This window comes from Hakea prostrata, chromosome 3 (assembly GCF_041222555.1).
Source record: "Hakea prostrata isolate BN-2017 chromosome 3, UWA_Hpros_2, whole genome shotgun sequence".
Classification (NCBI taxonomy): domain Eukaryota; kingdom Viridiplantae; phylum Streptophyta; class Magnoliopsida; order Proteales; family Proteaceae; genus Hakea; species Hakea prostrata.
In genome coordinates, this window is record NC_142602.1 from 20,058,286 (window position 1) to 20,081,648 (window position 23,363).

Below are 23,363 nucleotides of genomic sequence, written 5' to 3' on the forward strand. Positions count from 1 at the left end.
TGGGAAATTTTCAAGGCTACTTTTACATTACCCCTAATATTAATGTTATTCATTGAGTAGTTATTCAATTTATACATTAGGTACCCTGTTATTAACACTCACTTAAATTTTATTTATTCATTTTCAATATTACCCCACATTTTAAGAGAAGAAGATGGCAAATGAGAGAAAAATAAAATAAGTTTATTCATGCAAATGCAGATATAAGATGGAAGAAGAAGAGGATAGGGTTTTTCATTCAAGGATATTTATTGTCTTTGTGAAAAGTTTAATTTGCTTACATCAGCTCTTAAGTTTCATTTCATTGCAGCAAAAGTGTCACTAATATATTTTATATTATAGAAAATCTAATTGATAAATTGGATAACTCAAGGGGTCGCGTTGAAAATTTCCCAAACTAGATTTACTGCTTGGAGAATGAAATTTCTTTCCCATCTTAGGAGGATATTCTATCTAGAAACAAGCATGAGAAAAATGAAAGATCAAATAGTCACGACGTCATAAAATAGTTATAGTGTTCTTCACTTTTGAATAACTGAAAAATGAAAAGCATGTTTTTGAGAATCTGAATCCTCCGTGCACATAGAGAGGAATTAATTACTAAAAACAATATCGTGTATTTAGAAAAAACATTTGTCAAGCATTCATCCATGTAAATTGAAATTAATTCAACTCCATGTGAGTGGAAGTATAATTACTTTTTTTTGTTTTATTACTTCTACCATGAATTACTTGTTCTTCCTCAATTTGTATAAAATATTACAACATCATTTCCTTTATTGATTAAAGCTTTTAAAGTAAAAGTTGGTAATTATCAATTTGACATAGTTTTGGAAAATTCATGTTTTTGGCCAATTATATTGGGTATCTTTGAAAATTTTTCGAACAATGGAAAAATGCATGAATAATGAATAAATAAAATAATTAAAAATTAAAAAGAAATGGAGAACTCTCAAAATGCTTCATTGATAGCATTTTTAATAAACATCATAATTTTAAATATTTATTTATATTTACTACTACACATTATATTATTTGAAATATTATTTATTTTTATAATAATCCAACAACCTATGACTATTACTTGAAGATGCCTTTATCTGGTTGTGAGTTTTGATAAGTTTTATAAAATGTCTAAGCCCAATATAGAATATTATGAGATCTATTAATAATTTTGTACATAAATCTAAAAACTAATTAATTACTATATTTTTATTTTAAAAATTAATTTTTTTTACCATACATATAAAAATTTACTAGTACATATAAACAAGAGAAGGTAAAACAAACCCTTCATTAGGGAAAAGAAAAGAAAAAAATAACCCTAAAACCAAACCAAACCAAACCAAATTGATAATATATAATATTTTATTTACCTAATTATAACAAACTCATTTATTATTAAATAATATATTATATTTAATAGTTACCAAACGATTATCGGAGACAAACAGGGAGAGTAGCGAGAGCAAGCTAGAAATGGTGATAAAGGGGGTATCGTGGGCTTATGTTATCCCCATAACACCATTCCTTACAAATGATTTATTCGTCAAATAAAATACTAACTCCATAGCCTTCTTGAAATTCTCCCATCAAGGTAAGCTTCTGGTTCCTAGCTTCTTCTGCTACTACTATTACTGTTACTAATAGTAAAAGGAAGCAAAGGCTTCTGGTACTTCTACTCTTCTCATTTGTTTAATTTATCTTTTCTGTCTTTGGATTTTTCGCTTTACTCTCCATTTCCCATTTTCGTTTGTGAAATTTGCGTGATTTAAATCTTAACTCTCCATTTACTTGCTTTGGGCTGATTAACAGCATTGGACTGTGTTTTTCCTGCAGAAGTTGAGAATTAATCATTCTGGAGTAAGATGGCTTCGAGTACGTCTAGTCTGCCAACCATGGCAGTGAGAGTTCGTCATCTAGAGGATCTGACGGTACATAGATCATTGTGTTCTAAAAGGAAGCCTTTTCACTTCAAGATTGCTTCTCGCAAGTTTAATCAACTTGGGAATCCAGACATTGACCCAACTCCTTCTTTTCCACTTCTTGGGAAACTCAGGGCGGCTTCTGCAAGCCCCAGTAAGAAGATGGTTTCTAATGGATATGCGGGGAGGGGCAACTTCAAGAATAAAAATTACTTGGAATTGGATTCTTGTTTGGTTGTTCCCCCACCCGAGGGAAAGAAGCCTTGTGCGATTATCAAATTCTTGGGCGGGGCTTTTGTTGGGGCGGTTCCTGAAGTTACATACAGGTAAGAATCTAAGTTTGAATATGGAAAACAATTATATACTTAACAGCGAAATCCTCCAAACCCTCCCACCTCTCTCTTCACAGTAGTTGAGTCATAAAATATTACATTCATATATATAAGAAAGCGTGTACAGGAAATTACATCCTAAGATAGGCCCCTCCTCTTTCCAAAAAGCAAGAAGAGAGAAGAAAAAGAATAATTAAATCTAAGGTGGATTCGTGATCCTATGGATGACTAGTCAACCTAATTTTATAAATTATTCTTCCCAAAAGTTTTCATGTTTCGACATTTACTCCAAGTGTCACATTTTACTCTTGGAATAACAATTGATTTCCAAGAAAATTTATGTAGTGGGTCAAATTATTGTGTTAGCGTTCTAATTTTTGACAAAATTCAATGCTGCTAGTTTAATGAGGGTATTTTATTATTTGAATTTGTATTTATCTATGTGATTGGTTGTTTGGCAGCCATCTGATTGATCTTTTGGCAAAAGAAGGGTTCCTTATCATCATTGTGCCATACAATGTAACATTCGATCATACTCAAGCTGCCCAAGATGTATATACGAGGTTCAATTCTTGCTTGGACAGGATCTTGACATCTGGACTACCTGATGCGGGTCTAGAATCCAATGAACTTATTTCACTACCACTTTATTCTGTTGGTCATAGGTGAGTTCATAATTTGAATCCCTGAGCCTCTGAAATATATCTTCATGATAATGGAAGTTGTCTATGTTCAATTTATGATGTTTCATGCTCAATTTATGAGCCATTTTATGGGCTCACATAAATGATTTAGTGCCCCCCACCCAATTTTCATCTTTTGTTCTTGGCTGGGATTTGATATCTTGCTGAACTTGTTATGCAAGAAGGTTCTCCTTGCACCTAGAAAAGGACATGAAGAGAGGGCTGCGGTTGGAATATGTTCAGCATGTGGATTATACCATGTTGAAAGAATAGCTGGCATGTCTTTATCCTCCCCACTATCCAATCTTCTACCGTTGGTAGCTGAACCATGCAAAGGCCTTTAAATGCCCTTATTCCAATAAACGATTAATCCATATTGAAGGAATTAGAAGAACTAGGGGCATGACCTAGGATAACCTTAAGAGAAGTGTTGAGAAAGGATATGTAGCTTAGGCATTGTATCTAGTGTGGCCTCAAATAGAGCTAATAGGAAGGCAAGGATCCATGTAACCGACCCCATTTATTTCGGAAAAGGATTCTTGTTGTTGTAGTTTTGTGCCTACTGTTCAAGATGGTATACTTAATGGGTCGAGGTTGAATGTGTGGATTTAGGATGGAATGTTTATACTTAAAATCTTCTGTGAATGGTGAAACTTCCATAAATGAATTTTAAAGTTATAATAATTGGTGCATACTCTTCCATGATAACTTCTGTTTCTGATTGTTCACTTGGATTTTATACTGTTAGAATGTGTGTATTTGGCTGGAGCTCCCATGGATGAAGTAGTTTAAAGTCTCCACATAGTTGGATTTTGGTTTACTATTATGATTAGATTTTAGGATTAGGTATCTTCAAGTTTATTTCTGTGATGTAAAACAGCACGGATTAGTTTAAATATAAGGGGCTGGCAATAGATCATTCTATTATGTTGGACATTCCCTTTTCTGCTGTCTCTCCATGAGTTCTCCATACTCTTCCTTTCCTTTCTGCTCGGTAAGGGATCCAGTGTAGAAGGCTCTCGCCACTGTGGAGATGTGGAGGGTCATATCATACAGAGTGTCATCCCTGCTTCTGCTGAGATGCTGTTTCCAGACTTGAAACCCATTACCACTCCGTCAAAATGGAGCAACCTTTATCATTCCACCAAGGTCCGCTCTCTTCATCTTATCTGTATTCTGGTTCTTTTAGCACTCAGGTACTTGGGGGATTGAAACTTCTTGTTGCGATAATGGTGTCAATTTGTCCGAGGGGATATATAGTACAAATTTCTATCTTAGACCCCTATATTGGGCTGCTCTGAGCCTGTCAACAATCATATGGATCAGAATCTGGAGCTTGGGGCTATGATGGCAAAGAGTTTGAGGCTATAACTCGGTACAGAAGATAAGTTGGGAAACTTATTTGTCAGTGTGTGCGTTGCTTTTGCCATGTAAGTCATCAGTCAAATTTTTGGAGAAAGCTAAACATGGTCCTTGGGATGAGACTTGTTGCATTCTGAGATATCTTAAAGGTACTTCCGGCAAATCTCTTGTTTACTCTTGTCATGTTCACACTGATATTGTTATTTTGATGCTGATTTAGGCTTGTACTGTGGATGATCGTAGATCGACCGCTGGATATTGTACATCAACCGCTGGATATTGTACATCAACCGCTAGATTGAGCGTAAACTTATGACTGATACCATTACAAAGTTGGGTTCCGCAGGACCTCAACCAATGAAGATATATTATTATCATCAAGCTACAATTTATATTGCTTGCTATCTAGTTTTTCATTAAAAGACTAAGCATATTGAGGTTGATTGTCATTTAGCAAGAAATGCAGCAAATCTCTTATTTCGTCTTTATTTGTCAACTCCAACGTTCAACTCGGTGATGTGTTTATAAATATGCTATTTGGACTTGCATTTCTTAATGGTTGTTCCAAGCTGGATGATGTGGATGATTGAATGCTTACATACAAATTGTTAGCCATGGTTTTGATAATGACCCCCAGCTACTACTGCTGATTTACTTCTATGGAGAACTTTTGGTTTTGATAAAGAGAAGGAAATTGGAGTGCGATGAAATTGACACCTTGTGTGAGAAGCTTGGTGGCTTGTCTATTGCTTTTATGCTCAACTTCTCGTCTATGGTTCCTTGTGATCTGTATCACTGATCCAACATTTGCTGAGTAAGATCACTATCTTAAATTTCCTGTTTTAAATTTTGTTTTGTGAGAATTCCAACCAAACTTGCTGAGTTGTTCTCCAGGCCTCACAGTACACTCCGATCCAGCCATCGAACAACTCCTATCCTTGGAGAGAACTCAACTGAAAAATTATCCCCTATTGACCATTGGAGCTTCTATTGTCAGATGCTCCCCTATTCTGTCCTTTCTTGATTTGAACCTAGTTTCTACTTCTCTTTTGGAATTGATAAAGTTGTTTCTTGATCTTGACTTGTGGTACTGATTTGCTACATGTTTCTGACATATTTTCAGTATATACTCCTAAACTCTTATTGTATTCTGATTTTTGTCTTATCCTATGCTGTCCTTTTTTTCTAATATTTCTGTTCACTGACCTGAACTCAAAATTGGGTTCAGATCATCAGTAAGTTTTATCCAGCCCTTTCTGTCTTACTCAACCCTTGTTACATACCTCACTGAACCACATTCTGCCTCAGCCTTGTTTTCCCTTGAGTCTGCATGAGCTTATGTAGGTCTGCACTAGATATTGGTTTATGATGCATAAAAGTGCAATTTCAGGAGTCTATCTCCTACAATAACAGGCCATTCAATTTGAAGGTGAATGTTGACAGTCAGAAAGCATTTTCAGGGGGCGACCAGCATTTCCAAAGTAGTTCCTGAGTCACACTCATCTTTCTAATTGTTAGAAAGTAAAAATAAAGCCCTGATCTAGAGTATTGTGGATGAAGTCCAACTCTTATCTATATTCCAGCCATGTGGAAGGATGTTGTGGCTGATCAAACCATCAACCAGGTACTACACATGTTGACTGAAGAAAAGGGTAAAAAAATGTCCCGCAGGTTTATTCTTGTGTAGGCTTCAGCTTTGTGCCACAGGTTATTGCTTCTTGTGACAAAAGCTGTTAGAATTTCAATTTCATTTTTCATTTTTCATTTTTCATTTTTTAGAGCTTCAAAAAGACTTAAAAAGTAATAGGCTTTCTTGCTATGGGTAAAGTGTTGTTGGTGATATGAAGCCTCTGCTGCAAAGAAGATTGCCTTGCCTTGGTTTTTCTGCCAGATTGCAGCTTGAAAGTTCTCCAAAGAAGTTTTCGGTGGCTCTGTGTTGTAATCGACTTATTTTGGAGAATGCCATAGTGTAATGCCACTCTTTGGCATTCTCAAGACTCAGTTTGATGAAATGATGTAGGAGAAACCCTAGAAACTAGGGGACCTACAAAGTGGGCTATTAGACTCTTAGAATTAAACACCTATTCTTGACAAGTAGTAAAGAAAGGAATTTGCAGCACTTGAATTCTGATTAATCATGCATGTAAGACAGCTAAAGTAGATAAATAAACACAATAAGTCCTATTGGTGAGCACAACTAAATAAGAATCAATAGGGAAACAAGGGGATGGGGATCTTGGCACCATAACACTAAATTGAATGCAAGGGCATGAAGAAATTTAAAGAAAATAGAGTTGTCTTAATCAATATTAGATTTCTAACAATGAATTCAACAATTAACAATGTAAAGGGAGTCTTAGGAAGTTTTTGTTATAAACAAAACTACTGCCAAAGAATAAATGAGAAATATTTAGGGAGAGATAATGTTACCTGCTGATCCTGGCTACAAAACAGGGGTTGGAAAGCATTTAGGAACAGAAATAAGAGAAAGAAAAAAATATTTTTTATAAGAGAAAAAAAATATTTTGAAGTAGTGGTGAATCCTAGGAAAGGAGAAAAAAATATTTTGAAGTAATGGTGTATCCTAGGAAGGAGAGTAGGGTTAGAATGGAGAACCACAAAGCAATATCTGTACTAGAGGTGATAAAAGAGAGGGAGAGAAAAAAAGAAATAAAAAGAAGAGAAAAAAATATTGTTGTACTAGAGTTGATAAAAGAGAGAGAGAGAGAGCTTCTTTTCTAATTCTTTCATTCATTCATTCGTTGCCAAAAACGAATTCCATACAAGGTTTAAATAAAAAAAATTGATCCCTTCCAACCTTACATGTTTAATTCCCAAAATAACCCCAACTTAAGTTGTAAATATAACCCAAACACAAAATAATTCAAAATTGGGCCTAAATAGATTCTAGGCCCAACCCATAAAGACTTAAACATGAAATTAAAATATTTCGATAGTAAACTACTACCCAACCCACTAAGACTAAGGAAAATAACATGACAAACTACCTATGAGCAGTGTTTCTCATCAAACCATAGGATCCTAGCAATCCGATAACCTCCGAACTCATCATCCATCCACATAGATGCTGTTGTGGGATGATCTCTACGTCGATGTCGCTGGTAAACTCGGAACCGCTCACTGATGTCCTCATCAACTCTCCCCGACTTTGAAGAATTCACCTCCGGTGAATAAAGGCTTTGGTAGTACTCTAGCATGCCTTGATTAAGTCGTTGTAGCTCCGCCATCGTGATCCAAGTGCTGTCGATCTCAGGATGTCCCCGCCACTTAACTAGGAATTCTTTGTAACCTCCCTCTTTTGTAGTTGTAACTCTCTCATCAAGAATCTCTTCAACTGTTTCAACTCTGTTGTGAAATTTAGGCATAGGTGGTACTGAAGTAGTAGGGAGTGAAGGGGTCTTACTAGCAGGGTCATCAAAAACAAAGGGAAGGGTGTCAAGGTCATCTGGATAGAAAGATGCAGTAGTAGGAGTGCCATGGAAGGGGACAAGGTCCTCCACATTGAAAATATTACTGATCCCCATGTTAGTTGGCAGATTAAGAACATAGGCATTAGCTCCTATTTTCTTTAGAATCTCGAATGGTCTTGCACTACGAGCATGTAGCTTGCTCGGTTTACCTTTAGTGAAACATTGCGGTCTAATTCTAACCATCACCATATTTCCTTCTTGAAACTCTTGCAGTCGTCGATGCACATTAACTTTGGACTTATATTGATCATTACTCAGTGCTATTTGTTGTCTTATACTTGCATGTAAATCAGATATGTGCTGCGCAAAGATTCGGCTGATGGGGAAGTCCTAGAGCTAGACACAGCTAGAATAAGGTCTATAGGAGCCTTGGGCTGGTATCCTAGACAAACCTCAAAAGGTGACAGACCAGTGGTTTGGTTCTTAGAGCTATTACAGGCAAACTCAGCTTGATTTAGTATGCCAAGTGTTTTAGAGCAAGTTTGTTTGATGGTACTACCTTTATGCTCCACAACCTTAAACTTTGTTGGGGCTCTAGGGATCAATCGGATCTTTTTCCCTTTATATTCAAAGATACAAATGTTAGATTTCCCATAGGTAGTGACATCCCTATCATATAACCATGGTCTCCCTAGAATGATGTGAGCAACATCCATCTCTAGGACATCACACCACACTCTATCCTTATGACCAGCAAAATGTAGGGGAACTAAACACCTAAGGGTTACAGGGATAGTAGATTGATCGACCTAAGCAACCTTGTACGGTTTGGGGTGAGCCTTTGGTTTGAGCCCCATTATGGAAACAACACTTTGAGCAACTACATTCATGCAACCACTATCTATGGCGACTCGACAGTTCTTACCTTGATAGCAAGTATAGGTAATAAAAATATTAGTCCGTCGCCAATCATCAGTATCTTTGGGTTGTGATACCATACAATGCACAACTCCAAGCTTAGACCCATATACCATATTAGGATCCTCATCAGATATGTCCTCATCTGGTCTATGGTCTTCATACTCAGGCTCCTGATCATCATCCTGATCTAAATCCACATGGTCTTGCCCTCCAACATAAAGGTTTCTGTTGGGGCATTCCCTAGCAACATGTCCAAATCCTTGGCATTTGAAACACTGGAGTTGGCCAGCTTTCATGGGGGGAATTCCCAAAATGCCTTTACCCTTGTTATCAATTGGGTGCTGTGGATTAATAGGGGGTCTTTGGAAATTGGTGGTGTTAGGGGTAGACCTTCGGAAACTAGATTCTCCGGGCTGAAAGCTATTCTTTTGAGGAAAAGTCTTCATGGACATCTCAAGTTCTAGAGCAATCCTAAAGGCTTGAGGGACATCTTGCACTAAGTGGGGTGCAAGTCGTGATTGGATATCTGAGTTAAGTCCTATAATAAACCTAGAAAGTGTTTGCTCAACATCCTCACGAGTACGGCTTCTAATCTTAAGTTCATTGAATTTGGCCATGTACTTAAGTCACAGTTAATTTCCCTTGCTTTAGGGTGTTCATTTCGTTCAACAAGTTCAGCCTATAGGTGATAGGTAAGAACTCTCTTTTAAGCTTTTTGTGCATCTCAACCCAAGTGGTCACTGGCTCAAGTCCTAGATTGTTCTCTTGGTACTCTAATTTTGTCCAAAAATCTTGGGCAGCCCCGGTAAGCTTAATCTTAGCAAACCTAAAGCGAACCTCTTCCGACATATTATAAAAATCAAAGTACCTGTCCATTTGTCTAATCCAATGTAGTAAGACTTTCGCATCTATTTGGCCATCATAAGATGGGGCCTCTACCTTGACTATCCTTCTAATATCGAATCCTCTATTATGGGTGTCAAGAGCATTGTCATGCTCATAGGTTGCATGATGCATAGGACCAAGATGTCCACGTGCTCTACGACCTCTACCTCTACCTCTTCCATTATCTTGGAAATTATCCCTAGTTCTATCAAGATCCTTGAAGCGGTGGTCAACGTTTTGGAGGTCCACTTGGTAGTTTTCATTCCTAGGTCCATTGGCTTGAGCATTATGTCCATGCTGCTCTTGCTGTCCCTTTATGGCTGTAAGTCATGTTGCAAGGGTCTGAACATTACATTCTATGGCTTGAATGGTGGTGGCTTGGGCTGCCTGTGCTACCCTTTGATTATTTAACTCCTCTTGAGTTGTTTGAATGGCCTTTAAGATCTCTCCATTTTGTTGGAGCATTTGAGTCAATTGGTCAGGGGTCAATTGGGTTCTTGATGAACCAGTCATATTGAAATACATGTGTCCACTTCGGGTTACTACCATACACGATCTGACCTAAAGACACCTAAACTAAAAACCAGCAATTCTAACAACCTGAAATCTAACAAGTCCAGCAGTACTGACACTCTAAACCATGCTCTGATACCATAATTGATGTAGGAGAAACCCTAGAAACTAGGGGACCTACAAAATGCGCTATTAGACTCTTAGAATTAAACGCCTATTCTTGACAGATAGTAAATAAAGGAATTTGCAGCACTTGAATTCTGATTAATCATGCATGTAAGACAGCTAAAGTAGAGAAATAAACACAAAAAGTCCTACTAGTAAGCACAACTAAATAAGAATCAATAGGGAAACAAGGGGATGGGGATCTTGGCACCATAACACTAAATTGAATGCAAGGGTATTAAGAAACTTAAAGAAAATAGAGCTGTCCTAATCAATATCAGATTTCTAAAAAGGAATTCAACAATTAACAATGTAAAGGGAGTCTTAGGAAGTTTTTGTTTTAAACAAACTGCTGCCAAAGAATAAATGAGAAATATTTAGGGAGAGATAATGTTACCTGTTGATCTTGACTGCAAAACAAGGGTTAGAAAGCATTTAGGAACATAAATAAGAAAAAAATATTTTGAAGTAGTGGTGAATCCTAGGAAAGGAGAAAAAAATATTTTGAAGTAATGGTGTATCCTAGGAAGGAGAGTAGGGTTAGAATGGAGAACCACAACAAGACTGCTGTACTAGAGGTGATAAAAGAGAGGGAGAGAGAAAAAGAAATAAAAAGAAGGGAAGGGAGACTAATGAAAGAAAGAACAGAGACTGCCGTAGGGTAGGGAAATAAAAGGAAATAAGGGAAAGAGGGAAGAAAAAAAAGAACAAAGATTTTTTTGCAAGAAAACAGAACAACCGTGGGGTTAGGAAAAGAAGAAGAAGATTTCCAGGAAAGAAACTAGGTCTTTTTTGAGAAAAAAGAGAGTAGATCTTTGTAGAGGAGAGCAAGAGGAATTTTTCTAGTGGGAAACAAGGGTGAAAGGAGGAAAGAGAGGGGGAAGACCTAGTTCCTTCTAGAGAGAGAGAGATTCTTTCATTCATTCATTCATTGTCAAAAACAAATTCCATACAAGGTTTAAATAAAAAAATTGATCGCTCCCACCCTACATGTTTAATTCCCAAAACAACCCCAACATAGGTTGTAAATATAACCCAAACACAAAATAATTCAAAATTGGGCCAAAATAGACTCTAGGCCCAACCCATAAAGACTCAAAACATGAAATTAAAATATTTCAATAGTAAACTACTACCCAACCCACTAAGACTAAGGAAAATAAAATGAAAAATTGCTTATGAGCAGTGTTTCTCATCGAACCATAGGATCTTAACAATCCGATAACCTCCGAACTCATCATCCATCCACATAGATGCTGTTGTGGGATGATCTCTACGTCGATGTCGCTGGTAAACTCGGAACTGCTCACTTATATCCTCATCATGAAATCTATCTCCAAACAAGTGTTGTTTGTTCGTAAGGGTTTTTTTGGCTCCTGGGGGGTGGGGAAGGTTTTGCTGTCCTGAAGATAGCCAGCCTTACTCCCCCCCCCCCCCCCCCCCGCGGTTTATCCTGCCTGCCTTATGAGGTACTGATTGTACTGTTGCATAAGTAAAAACATAGACTTTCTAATATGTGTTCATGCACTTGCAAAACATGTGCCTCTTTTACTTTTCTCTGTATGAATAATACTACATTAGTTATTATGCCAGCTGACCAGAAAGCACCAACTGTTTCTTATATGATTGAACTTAGTTGTGATTTTTGTGTTTGAATTGCAGCAATGGTGCTCTACTTCAATTGCTTACAGGAAGCTATTTCTCTGAGAAGATACCAAAGGTTTTGCTTTTCTCTTTATTCCTGGTTCTCAAAAATTACTATTGGTGGGCCCCGTTAGATGAGCTTTATAAGAAGAAAATATGCCATCTGTGTTTAGCTTGTCAAAACCAGAATGCCGATAAAAAAAGGTTTGAAGAAGGAAAGACAAAAGTTTCCTTCACCAGCGATTGAGTTAAGCTTCCCTAGATGATGTATTAGTGCTTGTACTACGGACAGGTAGACCTGGAGGTCCCTGCTTGCATGTCATATTTCAGCAAAACTGTGTTCTCCAAGTGAGAAAATCCATGGCTACCAAGAGGGTGCAGACTAAGACGGGCGTTATGAAAAGGTCATGTGCATTTTGATGAGGGGTGTAAGATTGAACTTAGATATGATTTTTGCCATGTGGCTCGTCCAGACTAGATTATCCAATGGATGGAAGTGCCACATGGCTGAATTAAGTGCACCTTGAAGAAAAGTTTGTCTGTGCTGGATCATATGAAGGACATTATATCAAACAAACATGCAGCAATTGATGTTTGATTTAGTTTAAAATTAAAATCCGGGAAGTCTGACAAAGAAATTTCACAATTATCTTCTTGAAGGCTAATGCCATAATCTCATTCAACAACAAACCAGCAGCAGAGGCAGTTCCTTACTTTGAGCAGGTAATATTTGTTCTGCACATGCTAGATTACTTTATGCTCAACTAAATCCCAACCGCTAAACCGAGTTTTTCCTGTCTGGATACAGTTAGCTTTAGATTTCCTGTTCTGCTGTTCCACTGTATTTGAAGTTTTTTTTTGTCTGAAATTTGTTATTGTCATCAAATTAGTAATAGGGAAGCCTGAAAGGATCATGAACATTATGTGCAATGTCTCCATACAAAGTATCCAATTGATTATAGGCTGCTTGATCTTATGTGCTATTGTAATTAATTATTCTGTCTGAATATGATTATACTCAAATTTTTTATGCTTTGGCTCACAGGACTGAAGGACTTGTACATCCTAAAGTCCTATCCTCACTCAAATAGATTGTAGATAATCAAATATTGTTGATTATATTTTATTTCTAGATACTCATTTTGCACATCTTCTGTGAATGCCTTTTTTCCCCCTAGTCAAACACCTCCATCCTTATCCACCGCCATTTCAAAATGTCCGTGGATGAAACAATAGGCTTCTGCTCTATATCTAAGTGCTCCAAGCCTCCAATGTAATGAAGGGAGAGAAACATAGTTTCTTGAAGTTCATTACTTTGAGCTTTTACGGCTTCCTGAATAAGTTTCATTTTGTCGTTCTCCCTAGTCATGTTGGAGTTTCTGAAGTACTTCTCTAAAACAATATAAGTTGCTTCAGGTGCTCTTGTATGTGTATGCTAACTCTGTTGTGCAGTTTGGCCCGCTGGTTAGTCAGGTGATGCCTATGATGGAAGCCTCTCCCGTCTATTCAATGGCTAGAAGTGCTTCAGGTATTCTTGAAGCCTATCCATGCTTTTGTTTGCCTGCTCCATGCACGATATTTCTACTCATGTGTGTTAGTTTTCTTCCACTTGAGATACATGGTTTCTAAATACTATTTTCAGTATTCTCTTCATAAGTAAGATTCTCTGTGCAATTTAGACTGACTATGCTTTCTAAGAAACACCTGATGGCCAGTATGTCTGTGAAATGGAACTCATCTAGCAATCACCTTTATGGAACCCTTGTGATTGTTCCTTCTGTTCTCTCTTCTGTTTTTCTTACCATATTAGGAAACCCCACTTTCATCCTTGCAATTTACAGTGACTTTGGTTTCTAAGAAACGCTTGATGGGCAACATGTCTGTGAAAAGAAAATCATATAGCTGTTGCCTTTATGGAACCTCCATGATTGTTCCTTCTCTTTTCTCGTCTGTTTTTCTTACCATTTCCCTTTTGAGTTGCAAATGAACAGAAAAGCTAATTGAGTTCTGATAACATGCACATATTTGTGTAGTTATTTATAAGGTGACACGACAAAAAGTATGTTCAATATGTGTTAACTTTATTTTTTCAGATGATGCATGGAAGTCAGTACTTGATGCAGCTGGAACAATTATGCAAGATTTTGATGAGGAAATCATGGGGTCTCTAAATAAATTTGTTGATCAAGTGCCCTCAGTCATGAATCAGGTCATGCTGTAATTACTATCATCATTTGGACGTAGTACGTTGGTAATTTGGTTGGTTTACGTTGGTTCATGATAATATGCACCAACACATGTCTTTTTGTTCAACTAACATTTTTGGGGGATTATCATCTTCAGGTCACCCAGGGGATTTCAGAGTTTAAGCCCACACCCTCTGAGAATCGTGTTTGTATGAAGAATTCATACAATGTTCCTCACACTTTACTGGTACTAGACAACTTAGTGAAGACCAGAAGACTTTCTGTCTTTTTACGCAAATTAGTGTATTAATTTGTTGGAATCACATGTTGACTTCCAGGTGAAATTCAACTTGGATACGATAGATGAAACTGATTTGCTTGAAGAGATATTGAAGCCTCGTGTGAAGTCTATGGGAGGAACATTGGAAAAGATATCATTGCCTGGGAATCATCTCACACCCTGCATACAGGTATGTGAACGTTCACACCCTGTCCCCTGTTGATCAAAATTTTTGCCATGTATAGTGGTACTAGATGAGAAAAAGATTCTGCCATATTCAAAATTTTCATCAGTTATGCATTTGTGAATATCTTTTCAGGCATTTAGAATTATACCTCCCCCTGAATAAATGGTAGAGCTGCTTGTGCTTTATACCCTGTAACAAACAGTGACAATCTTTCTGTTCTCTAGGACTTGAGATGGGAAGTGGGTAATGTTTACACCCCAGCAGATGCTGTTGCCCAGAGTCTGAAATCCTCATCACTGAATGAAACTAGAATGCTTGCCAAAAGGATTGCCAACTGGCTCAAAAGCTTTGATGGGCAATGAAATAAGGGTCCAGCTTACATTCTGCTTTGATTGGTGATATCCTATCCTGTGCATATGATTTACAATTGCAGTGAAAGGAGGTTGTCTTGACATGCCCCTTTCTGGAAGGCCACACGCTCTAATTCTTAATCAATTGGGTGAGCTGAGATTATTGAATTAACAACTTAACAACTATGGTACCTGTATTGGCAAAATGTATTACAGTGGCAATATGTGTAGATAGACTGGAGTTTCTGAAAGCTGTATGTTAAATTTCAACAAGAAAGATCACATCGACTACAACTATTGCGAAACAACCTACATTTTCTATCTACAATTCGACGGTGACAGACTGACAGGAACTGGTTGTGCTGGGAAGCCTCTCTTGCCTTCCCTGATGGCGCAAAGAAGAAGACACTGTTCTGCACTTAAGAAATGGCAACCTCAGCAGTCTTGGATTTGGGTGGTGGGGGCAGTTTCTCCACAATCACATTCAAGACTCCATTCTCACAGTTAGCCGAGATGGTAGAGACATCAGCATTCCCTGGAAGCCGAAACTTCCTCAAGAACTTGGGAGAAGCTTACCGCTCCCACTGTAAGGACTTGCGTCCTTCTTCTCCATCCTCGCGCTTCCGCTTCCCATTGCTTAGGATTACTAGTGTTTTGTCATCTTCTTCTACTGTCACCCGTACACAATCTTGGTCAGATATTAGATGCACAACTGCAGCAAAAGATGAGATTGTTGATTCTTCCAACCTGAGGATTTCAAGTTTACCCGAATATTAGTCTTTGACTGACCAGGGACATCAATATAGAATGCGTACTCCTTGGGACTATCAAGAATGTCTACAGGAACACTCTTCATGCCATCCGACTCCTGGTTATGGATATACCAATCCGAGAACATCATTTTCTGGAGGTTCTCTGGGAAATCGAACAAATGATTCACAGCTGAAGGGATTTAAAACGGAAATAAGAAAGTTCGAGATGGAAGAAAAAAAAGAGAGGCTGAGGTGGTCATGGGAAAAAAATTATCTGCTGTGCACTCTTTATACCAAATAGGAAACTGAGATTAAAAGCTTAATTTAATTTTGAAGGGTTCAAAATAATTTTTTAGTTCTTTTGTTTTTTCAGCCTTTTATTTGATATACATGTGCACTACTGTGCACAACAAAGAATGATGCACAATAGAGGATGCTTACTCGTGGTCATGAATATTGAGAGATGAGAACAGATAATTAGGGGTTGGGAGTGAGAAAATAAAGAACAATAGGAAATCTGTTTGATAACTTCTAGAACCAAAAAAATTGCTGAAATTCGTTTGATAAAATTGTTTAGTTTTGTATGATTTTTTGCAACATAAAATAAAAATCTAAACACTTTTAATGTGTTTGTTTCTCAAAGTGAAGTAGAATTTACATGAAACATTTTTAGAAAAATTATGGAATTTGACACTCTAAACATAATAATGACAAATTTTGTAGATTGCATTAGAATTTTTAAATTTCCTACTTATAAAAACAAATTTTAGAATTTTATGGGACGTCTATAAAAAAATCTATTATGGATTTTGAGAGTTTCTCCATACTTTTAGGCCGGGACAGAGCCGGAGATTCAAATATCGAGATTCAAACAGGAGTATAATTATAAAATTAGATGTTTGGTGTTGAATGAAATCGAATCATCAAAACACCGATCGAGTGATTTTTGAATTTACAAATGTATAGATTTTAAACTCGGATTTCCCCCACCCATAAATCTATAGATTCCGTTTAATGTGAAAGGTGAATCCAGATTCAGAATCTAGAGATTTTACAACCAAAGGGGTTAATTCTCAGATTCATGAATCCAGAGATTTCAAATCTCTAGATTCATGTAACCAAACAGGCCCTTACGCAAAAAAGAGATGTAAAATCAATACCAAAACAAAAAAAAAAATTAAAGAAATAAAAAAATGAGAATGTGAGTTGATACCCAAAAAGGCCCTCCTTACCAGTGTTCTCTTCATATATGAGATCCTGTGTTTTCCCCCCTCTTTTTTTTGTGGGGCTTGGGTAATAAGAATCTCTGTACAGTTTACAGTGGCCATGCTTTCTAAGAAACACTTGATGGCCAACATTTCTGAAAAGAAACTCACCTCAGTCAACTGCATGGAGCCTCTCTGATTGTTCCTTCTGTTTTCTCTTACCATATATTTTAACTACCACGGCGTCATCCTTGCACAAGACATTACTTGTCTTCTAGTTCCCTTTTGGGTTGTGAATAAATAGAAAAGCTAGTTGAATTCTGATATCATGCACATATTGGAGGGTAATATATAAGGTGACACGACCATATGTTTTAATATGTATTTCTTATTTTTACAGGAGATGCATGGAAGTGATCCTTACTTGATGCAGCTGGAACAGTAATACAAGATTTTGATTAGGAAATCATGGTGTTCCTATGATCAAGCGCCCTCGGTCATGCTGTAATTAAAATAAGGGGAATTTTCATCCTGGACCCCCGAGGTTTGGTCTATGTCATTTTTAGTCCAAAAAAACTGAAACTTTGCATCTGCCTCCCCTGTACTATAGAAAAAGTCAATTTAAGGACAAATTATAACTTTCATGACAAATTTACCCTTTTTTAAATTTAAACAAAAACATAGGAAATAAAAATGAAAAAAAATAAAATTTATGTTAATATTCATTTGTGATTCTCGAAATCCAATTCTGAAGAACTGTAGCGAAACACCACAAAGCAACCGTCTAAGAACATCAAACACTTGAATGTTTCTTCATTCAACTCATTTAACTTTGAATCCCTAGCTTAAAGCTCTCTTGCTTCACCGGACTACTTTGGAAAACTCAGGTAAGTGGAAACAAGATTCAAGGATTTGAAAAAGGTAAATTTTCATTAAGTGACGAAGAAATCCAAAGAGAAATAAAAAGAGAAAAAACCCTAGTTTTGAAAAAAAATAAATTATCTACGAATTGCAGAAAGGTTGATGGAGCGTCAGATATGAGAAACCATGGCTAAAGTCGAAGATGTTGTGAAGCAATCATTGGGGATTTGGGAGAAGCTGTTGTTGGCATGTGCCATTAACCGTCATGGAACCAATAGCTGGGACTCTGTGGCTATGGAAATACAGAACCGAAACACTTATCTTCATCTTCTGACGCCACAGAACTGTAAACAGAATATCATGACCTCAAACACCGGTTCATGGCGAAAGATGATAAGAAGACAAATCTGAAACGTCCGACGATAAGAAAGATGTGATTCCATGGCTCGAAGATAAGACTGTGTCGGAGAAGACAAATCTGAAACTTCCGACGATTCCATGGCTCGAAGGGTTAAGAAAACTTCAAGTGGCAGAGCTTCGACGCGAGGTTCAAGGGCATGATGTTTCGATCTTAAACAACTCTTTTGATTTCGAATGGCATGATGTTTTGATCTTAAACAACTCTTTTGATTTCGAATGCTAACGATAAGGAAAGAATAAAAAGCAAACCAACGGAAGCCGCCGAGAGCGGAATCAAACAGGGGTTGAGCCAGTCCGACAGCGGACACGTAGACCGACCAAGCAAGGCGCGAACAAGTACAAAGGGAATAACAAGGTAAACGAATAAGATTCAGCCAAGGAAATAGTATCCGACACGACTCAACTACTCGTGTTTGAGTAGGACTCAATGACTAAGAGTCGATCACAACCTAACTAGGGTTGAGCCTCACTCAAACTCATACATAGAAAATCTATAAAAAGGTAAAGGAGCACAAGAGAAAGGAGGAATAGAACTACACAGAATTAGCATACCTTGCTCCAGTGGACCTAACTAGATCGCCGGAGGCACGGCGAGCCAGCGGGTTCAACCGGGAAGGGATGAAAGATTGTGCAGAACAATTGGCCCGCTATGGAAACTGATCAAAAGGCTATCGGCAAACAGATCGCTAAATCAACCCTTCAATAATAATAAGGTGATCAAATCCTTGTGAGGTAATACTACCCAAATTTCTGAGTAATCACCATAAGGTACGGTATACATGAGTCTCTTCTCCTCAAGTAATAATCTCATGAAGATTGAGGAACTATTATCATTACTTACGAAATCGATATTTGAAATTCGGTGGAACTCACCAGCTTAAATCCGATCACATTGTTGAGTGCATTGGTTTTGCATGATTATTCCAAACGATGCCATTTGATTCACAATAACGTGATTGAGGTTCAATATAATATTATTTATTTGTCTTTAGCCAAAAGCCAAAGCATGTTATAAACTCTAAGTATGTCAATAAAGTGATTACTATGTCTGCCAAAGTATGGTAAGTTATGCCGCACGGATATCATCAATACTATCACTCTGTGTCGAATTCCCTTGTGAGGTGGGAAAAACGGAGAGATGGAACAGATCACGCGACACGGAGAAGAATGGCAACCGATTCGAACATGCGTAATGTTGGACACGGCGCACCGCAACGGCCGGCGACACAGAACCCCACTAGGAGATGGCACAGGATGATCAACGCGGAGGCAACGAAAAACCCCGACGGAGCAGAACCCCAAGCGGGGACACGAAAAAGGAAGCCCGCCAGCGTGGCGATTGCAAAAAAGCGGTGCACGGTGAAGATGGAACGCAAGGCCAAAGAAACTCACATCAAGAATGGCAATGAAGAAGAAAGAAAGCAAGACGCCAACAAATTGAGACTCGAGTCGACTCATTCTTGAGTCAGAAAGAAAGAAATCCAAAGCAATCGATGGGCACGTGGAGATGAAGACGAAGGACCCCGCAGAGGTTATCCAACTCCAAAGATACCTCTCTCCAAAAACACCCGGATCCGAAGACAATGATGCGTGTTGACGGAGAGGACCCGGTGACTATGTTGGATGCCATTAAAGCCGCTAGTTGAATCTAAGATATATGTGTCCATAAAAGTGGGACTCAAGTGATGATGTATAAAGTGGCAACAAAATATGGCACACATGGGTCCGAAGATTATATCTATATGATCGACTACCTAATGGTGCAGATCGGATTATCACTATATATAATATTCAAAGTGGAGTCTCGGACAACAAAGATCCTTCAAGAGATGTTATCACCTCTGAGAAGATGACTTATATCAGATAAATTTCCGACTCAACGCAAAAACAGATGCATGACGAGATACCAAACAACCAGAGTTGAAGTGGAATATCAAGCAATATACTTTAAGCCAACATGGAATTCAGAACAACAAATAAGCTCAACAACAAAAGCCGATACAATACAAAGCGAGTTCGGGATAGCAAAATACATCAAAATTACAAGTATGGAAGCTCGAGATATAATCGAGCATACATGATCAGAGAAAGGAGTTCTACATACAAGCAAAAGTCGGATGAAGCATAACAGCCAAAAAGACTGACCTACATGCCGGGGAGTAAAGAGAGATAAAATCTCACATCTCGACCTATACAAAAAGACGCTCAACAGAACTCCCGCCAACCAGGAAGCCCAGAACTCCGCTCAAGCGCGCCCAAAATGAACTCCCGCAAGCCGGCAGAGAGAACTCCGACACCGGCCCCCAAAGAAGGAAGCCCAAGAACCGCAAGCGGCCCCAAAGAACCCCGAAGCGCAGCCGACGAACTCCCTCAAAGCCCAGAAACTCCGACACCCCAAGAACTCCCCACCCGCCCAAAATGAACTCCCACACCCCAATGAACTCCCCCACAGCCCCAAAAGAACTCCCCCACACGAAAAGAACCGACCGCAGCCAGAGAACGCACACCCCAAAGAACGTGTAACCCCAAGAAGCCAACCCCCAAAAAACCCCTCACCCCAAAAAACCAAGGCCAAACTCCAAGCCAAAGAACCGAAGCGCAGCAACGAAAGCCAAAAGAACCCAGCAAGCCCCAAAAAGAAAGCAGCCAAAGAACCCAAGCACGAGCAGCCAAGGAAAAAGCAAGCACGAACCAAAGCCAACAGAAAGCGAACCGAGACAGGGCAGAAAGAAAGAAAAAAAGCAAACAAAGACAGGAAAAACAGGGGACAGAAGGACACGAACCAAAGCAAGGGAAAAACAAAGGCGAAAAAAGGAAAAAAAGACACCAAGAAAAGAAAAAAAGAGAGACCAAGACAAAGGGATCACAACAAAGGACCCACCAAACCAACAAGAAAACAAAAAAGGAAAACACAAAAAAGAAAGAAAAAAACAGATACAGGACCCAACAAGGAGGAGAAGCAACCAAGGAAAAAAACAACAACAACGGTCAAAGATTTAATTAATTAATTATATGTTTTTTTAAATAAAAAAAAAAAAAGAAAGAAAAGCAAAAGAAGTGATAATTTCCAAATGACTAGTACGGGAAGTAGTGCAAAGTTTCAGTTTTTGACTAAAATGACATAGACCAAACCTCAGGGGTCCAGATGAAAATTACCCTTAAAATAAACATTTGGGAATGGTGCATTGCTGGTTTGGTTGGTTCACCTAGGTTGATGATAATTCGTTGAAATCACATGTTGACTCCCAGGTGAAGTTCAACTTGGATTACCGTTGATGAAACTAATTTTGCTTGAAGAGATATTGGAGCCTTGCGTGAACTCTATCAGAGGAACATTGGACAAGCTATCGTTGTCTGGGAATCATCTCACACCCTGCATGCAGGTATATGAACATTTCACACCCTATTCCCTCTTGAATAGTGGCACTAAATGAGGAAAAGATTCTTCAATATTCAAAATATTTGAACACTTGCAACATTTGTGAACATCGAATTTAGGCATTTAGAATTGTTTTCCCCTGTTGAATAAATAGTAGAGCTGCTTGTGCTTTATACCCTGTAACAGACTGTGACAATCTATCTGTTCTCTAGGATTCAAGATGGGAAGTGGGTAATGTTCAAACCCCAACAGGTGCTGTTGCCCAGAGTCTAAAATCCTTGTCACTGAATGACACCAGAACGCTTGCCGAGAAGATTGCCATGCAACTGGCTCAAAAGCTTTGATGGGCAATGAAGCAGGTGCATATGGTTTACAACTGCAGTGAAAAGAGGTTATACATGCCCCTTTTGTGAAGGTCACACTCTGTATCTCTTGATCAATGGGTCAATAGGGCCGAACAGAAATCATAGAATTAACAACTATGACTGGTGAACTGATGTAATTGCTAACCATACAGGAAATCAAATTGGAAGATCTAACTCAATTGGCAAGATAAGATGAGATACACTAGAATTTCTGAAAGTTAAATGTCAAATTTTAACAAGAAAGATCACATCAACTACAACCATTGCAAAACAACCTCCATTTTCTATCTACAATGCTACAATGACTGGAACCGTTTGTGCAGGGAAGCTTCCCTTGCCTTCCCTAATGGACTCTGTTCTGCTCTTACGAAATGGCAACCTCAACGGTCTTGGATTTGGGTGGTGGTGGCAGTTTCTCCACAATCACAGTCAAGACTCCGTTCTCACACTTGGCCGAAATAGCAGAGGCATTAGCATTTTCCGGGAGCCGAAACTTCCTCAGGAACTTGATTGAAGCTTTCCGTTCCAACATTAAGTACTTGCATCCTTCTTCTTCTCCATCCTCACGCTTCCTCTTCCCATTACTTCGGACCACTAGTGTCTTCTCATCCTCTTCAACTGTCACCTGTACACGATCGATCCATCGTTAGATATCAGAAGCACAATTACAGCAAGAGATGAAATCGTTGATTCTTGCAACCAGAGGGTTTCAAGTTTACCTGAATATCAGTCTTCGACAGACCAGGAACATCAATATAGAATACGTACTCCTTAGGGCTATCAAGAATGTCTACAGGAACGCTCTTCATGCCTTTCGATTCCTGGTTGTCGATATGGCGATCCGGGAACATCATTTTCTCGATGTTCTCTGGGAAACCGAAGAAATGATTCACAGCCGAAGCCAGGCCATCACTGATATCCAAAACAGAGCTCATTATCGCTGCTTGAATCGATGTGGAGTTCACTCAGAAGATCAAATGCCTGAAGGAAAAACTAAATCGATGAACAACAGAGTGTATACAGAGCTACGCAACTGCGAAGCGAGGTCTCCCTGAGATTTGCAACGAACCTGTTCGACCGGAAACATTAAACCCAAGAGATTGGGGTGAGGGATTTAAAACGTAAAAAGGAAAGTTCGAGAATCAGAGAGAGAAGCTGAGGTGGTCGGGTTTCTAGACTCGTCGGAACCATCCAGAAAATTCCGGTTCAGATTTCCTTACACGTGGCAGTAATTTTTGTTTCCAGGACCCTAGCAAAATTGCAAATGCGAAGGAGGAGCATAGCACGTGGTGGTGATTTAGGGTTTCACAAATCCAATAGCTTTTAAGGAAAAAAAAAATAAAAATGTGAAAACCAACAAAGGACCCGTTTGAGAATTGACTGAAAAACAATTCCAATGGTTAGTCCGGAAATTGCTTCATAAAATAGTTTTGTTTCTTGTGATTTTTGAACTTAAACGAAAAAAATCTGCTTCGAAAAGACACTTTTAATGCAGCAACATCAATTTTTCAATGCAA

The 23,363-nt window shown here is 38.4% G+C and overlaps 2 protein-coding genes across 3 annotated transcripts; one reads left to right on the forward strand and one right to left on the reverse strand.

Moving 5' to 3' along the window:
• Positions 1-1,479: 1,479 nt before the first annotated feature.
• On the forward strand, positions 1,480-14,882 carry LOC149021452 (initiation factor 4F subunit (DUF1350)). Of its 2 annotated transcripts, none has more exons than XM_089149684.1 (10): positions 1,480-1,597; positions 1,840-2,251; positions 2,719-2,922; positions 11,880-11,937; positions 12,522-12,584; positions 13,314-13,389; positions 13,955-14,070; positions 14,205-14,294; positions 14,386-14,517; positions 14,739-14,882. In XM_089149684.1, exons 2-10 carry the CDS (start codon positions 1,869-1,871, stop codon positions 14,874-14,876), a joined length of 1,260 nt encoding a protein of 419 aa, XP_089005810.1. In that variant the 5' UTR covers positions 1,480-1,597; positions 1,840-1,868; the 3' UTR covers positions 14,877-14,882. The 2 variants fall into 2 exon arrangements, with proteins under 2 accessions (XP_089005810.1, XP_089005811.1); XM_089149685.1 differs by having other exon boundaries at positions 1,587-1,672.
• Positions 14,883-21,918: 7,036 nt separating this feature from the next.
• Positions 21,919-23,117, reverse strand: LOC149021453 (HSP20-like chaperones superfamily protein). The gene is made up of 2 exons (XM_089147121.1): positions 22,566-23,117; positions 21,919-22,471 (listed from the first exon to the last, which is right to left on the reverse strand). Exons 1-2 carry the CDS (start codon positions 22,779-22,781, stop codon positions 22,211-22,213), a joined length of 477 nt encoding a protein of 158 aa, XP_089003247.1. The 5' UTR covers positions 22,782-23,117; the 3' UTR covers positions 21,919-22,210.
• Positions 23,118-23,363: the final 246 nt, after the last annotated feature.

Excerpts from the sequence above, each read along its gene's own strand:
- LOC149021452 (XM_089149684.1), top strand. The coding sequence starts at position 1,869 with ATGGCTTCGAGTACGTCTAGTCTGCCAACCATGGCAGTGAGAGTTCGT. Across the intron at positions 2,923-11,879 it reads CTTTATTCTGTTGGTCATAG|CAATGGTGCTCTACTTCAAT; the intron begins GTGAGTTCATAA and ends TTTGAATTGCAG. Across the intron at positions 13,390-13,954 it reads AATGGCTAGAAGTGCTTCAG|ATGATGCATGGAAGTCAGTA; the intron begins GTATTCTTGAAG and ends TTATTTTTTCAG.
- LOC149021453 (XM_089147121.1), bottom strand. The coding sequence starts at position 22,781 with ATGAGCTCTGTTTTGGATATCAGTGATGGCCTGGCTTCGGCTGTGAAT. Across the intron at positions 22,472-22,565 it reads TGTCGAAGACTGATATTCAG|GTGACAGTTGAAGAGGATGA; the intron begins GTAAACTTGAAA and ends GATCGTGTACAG.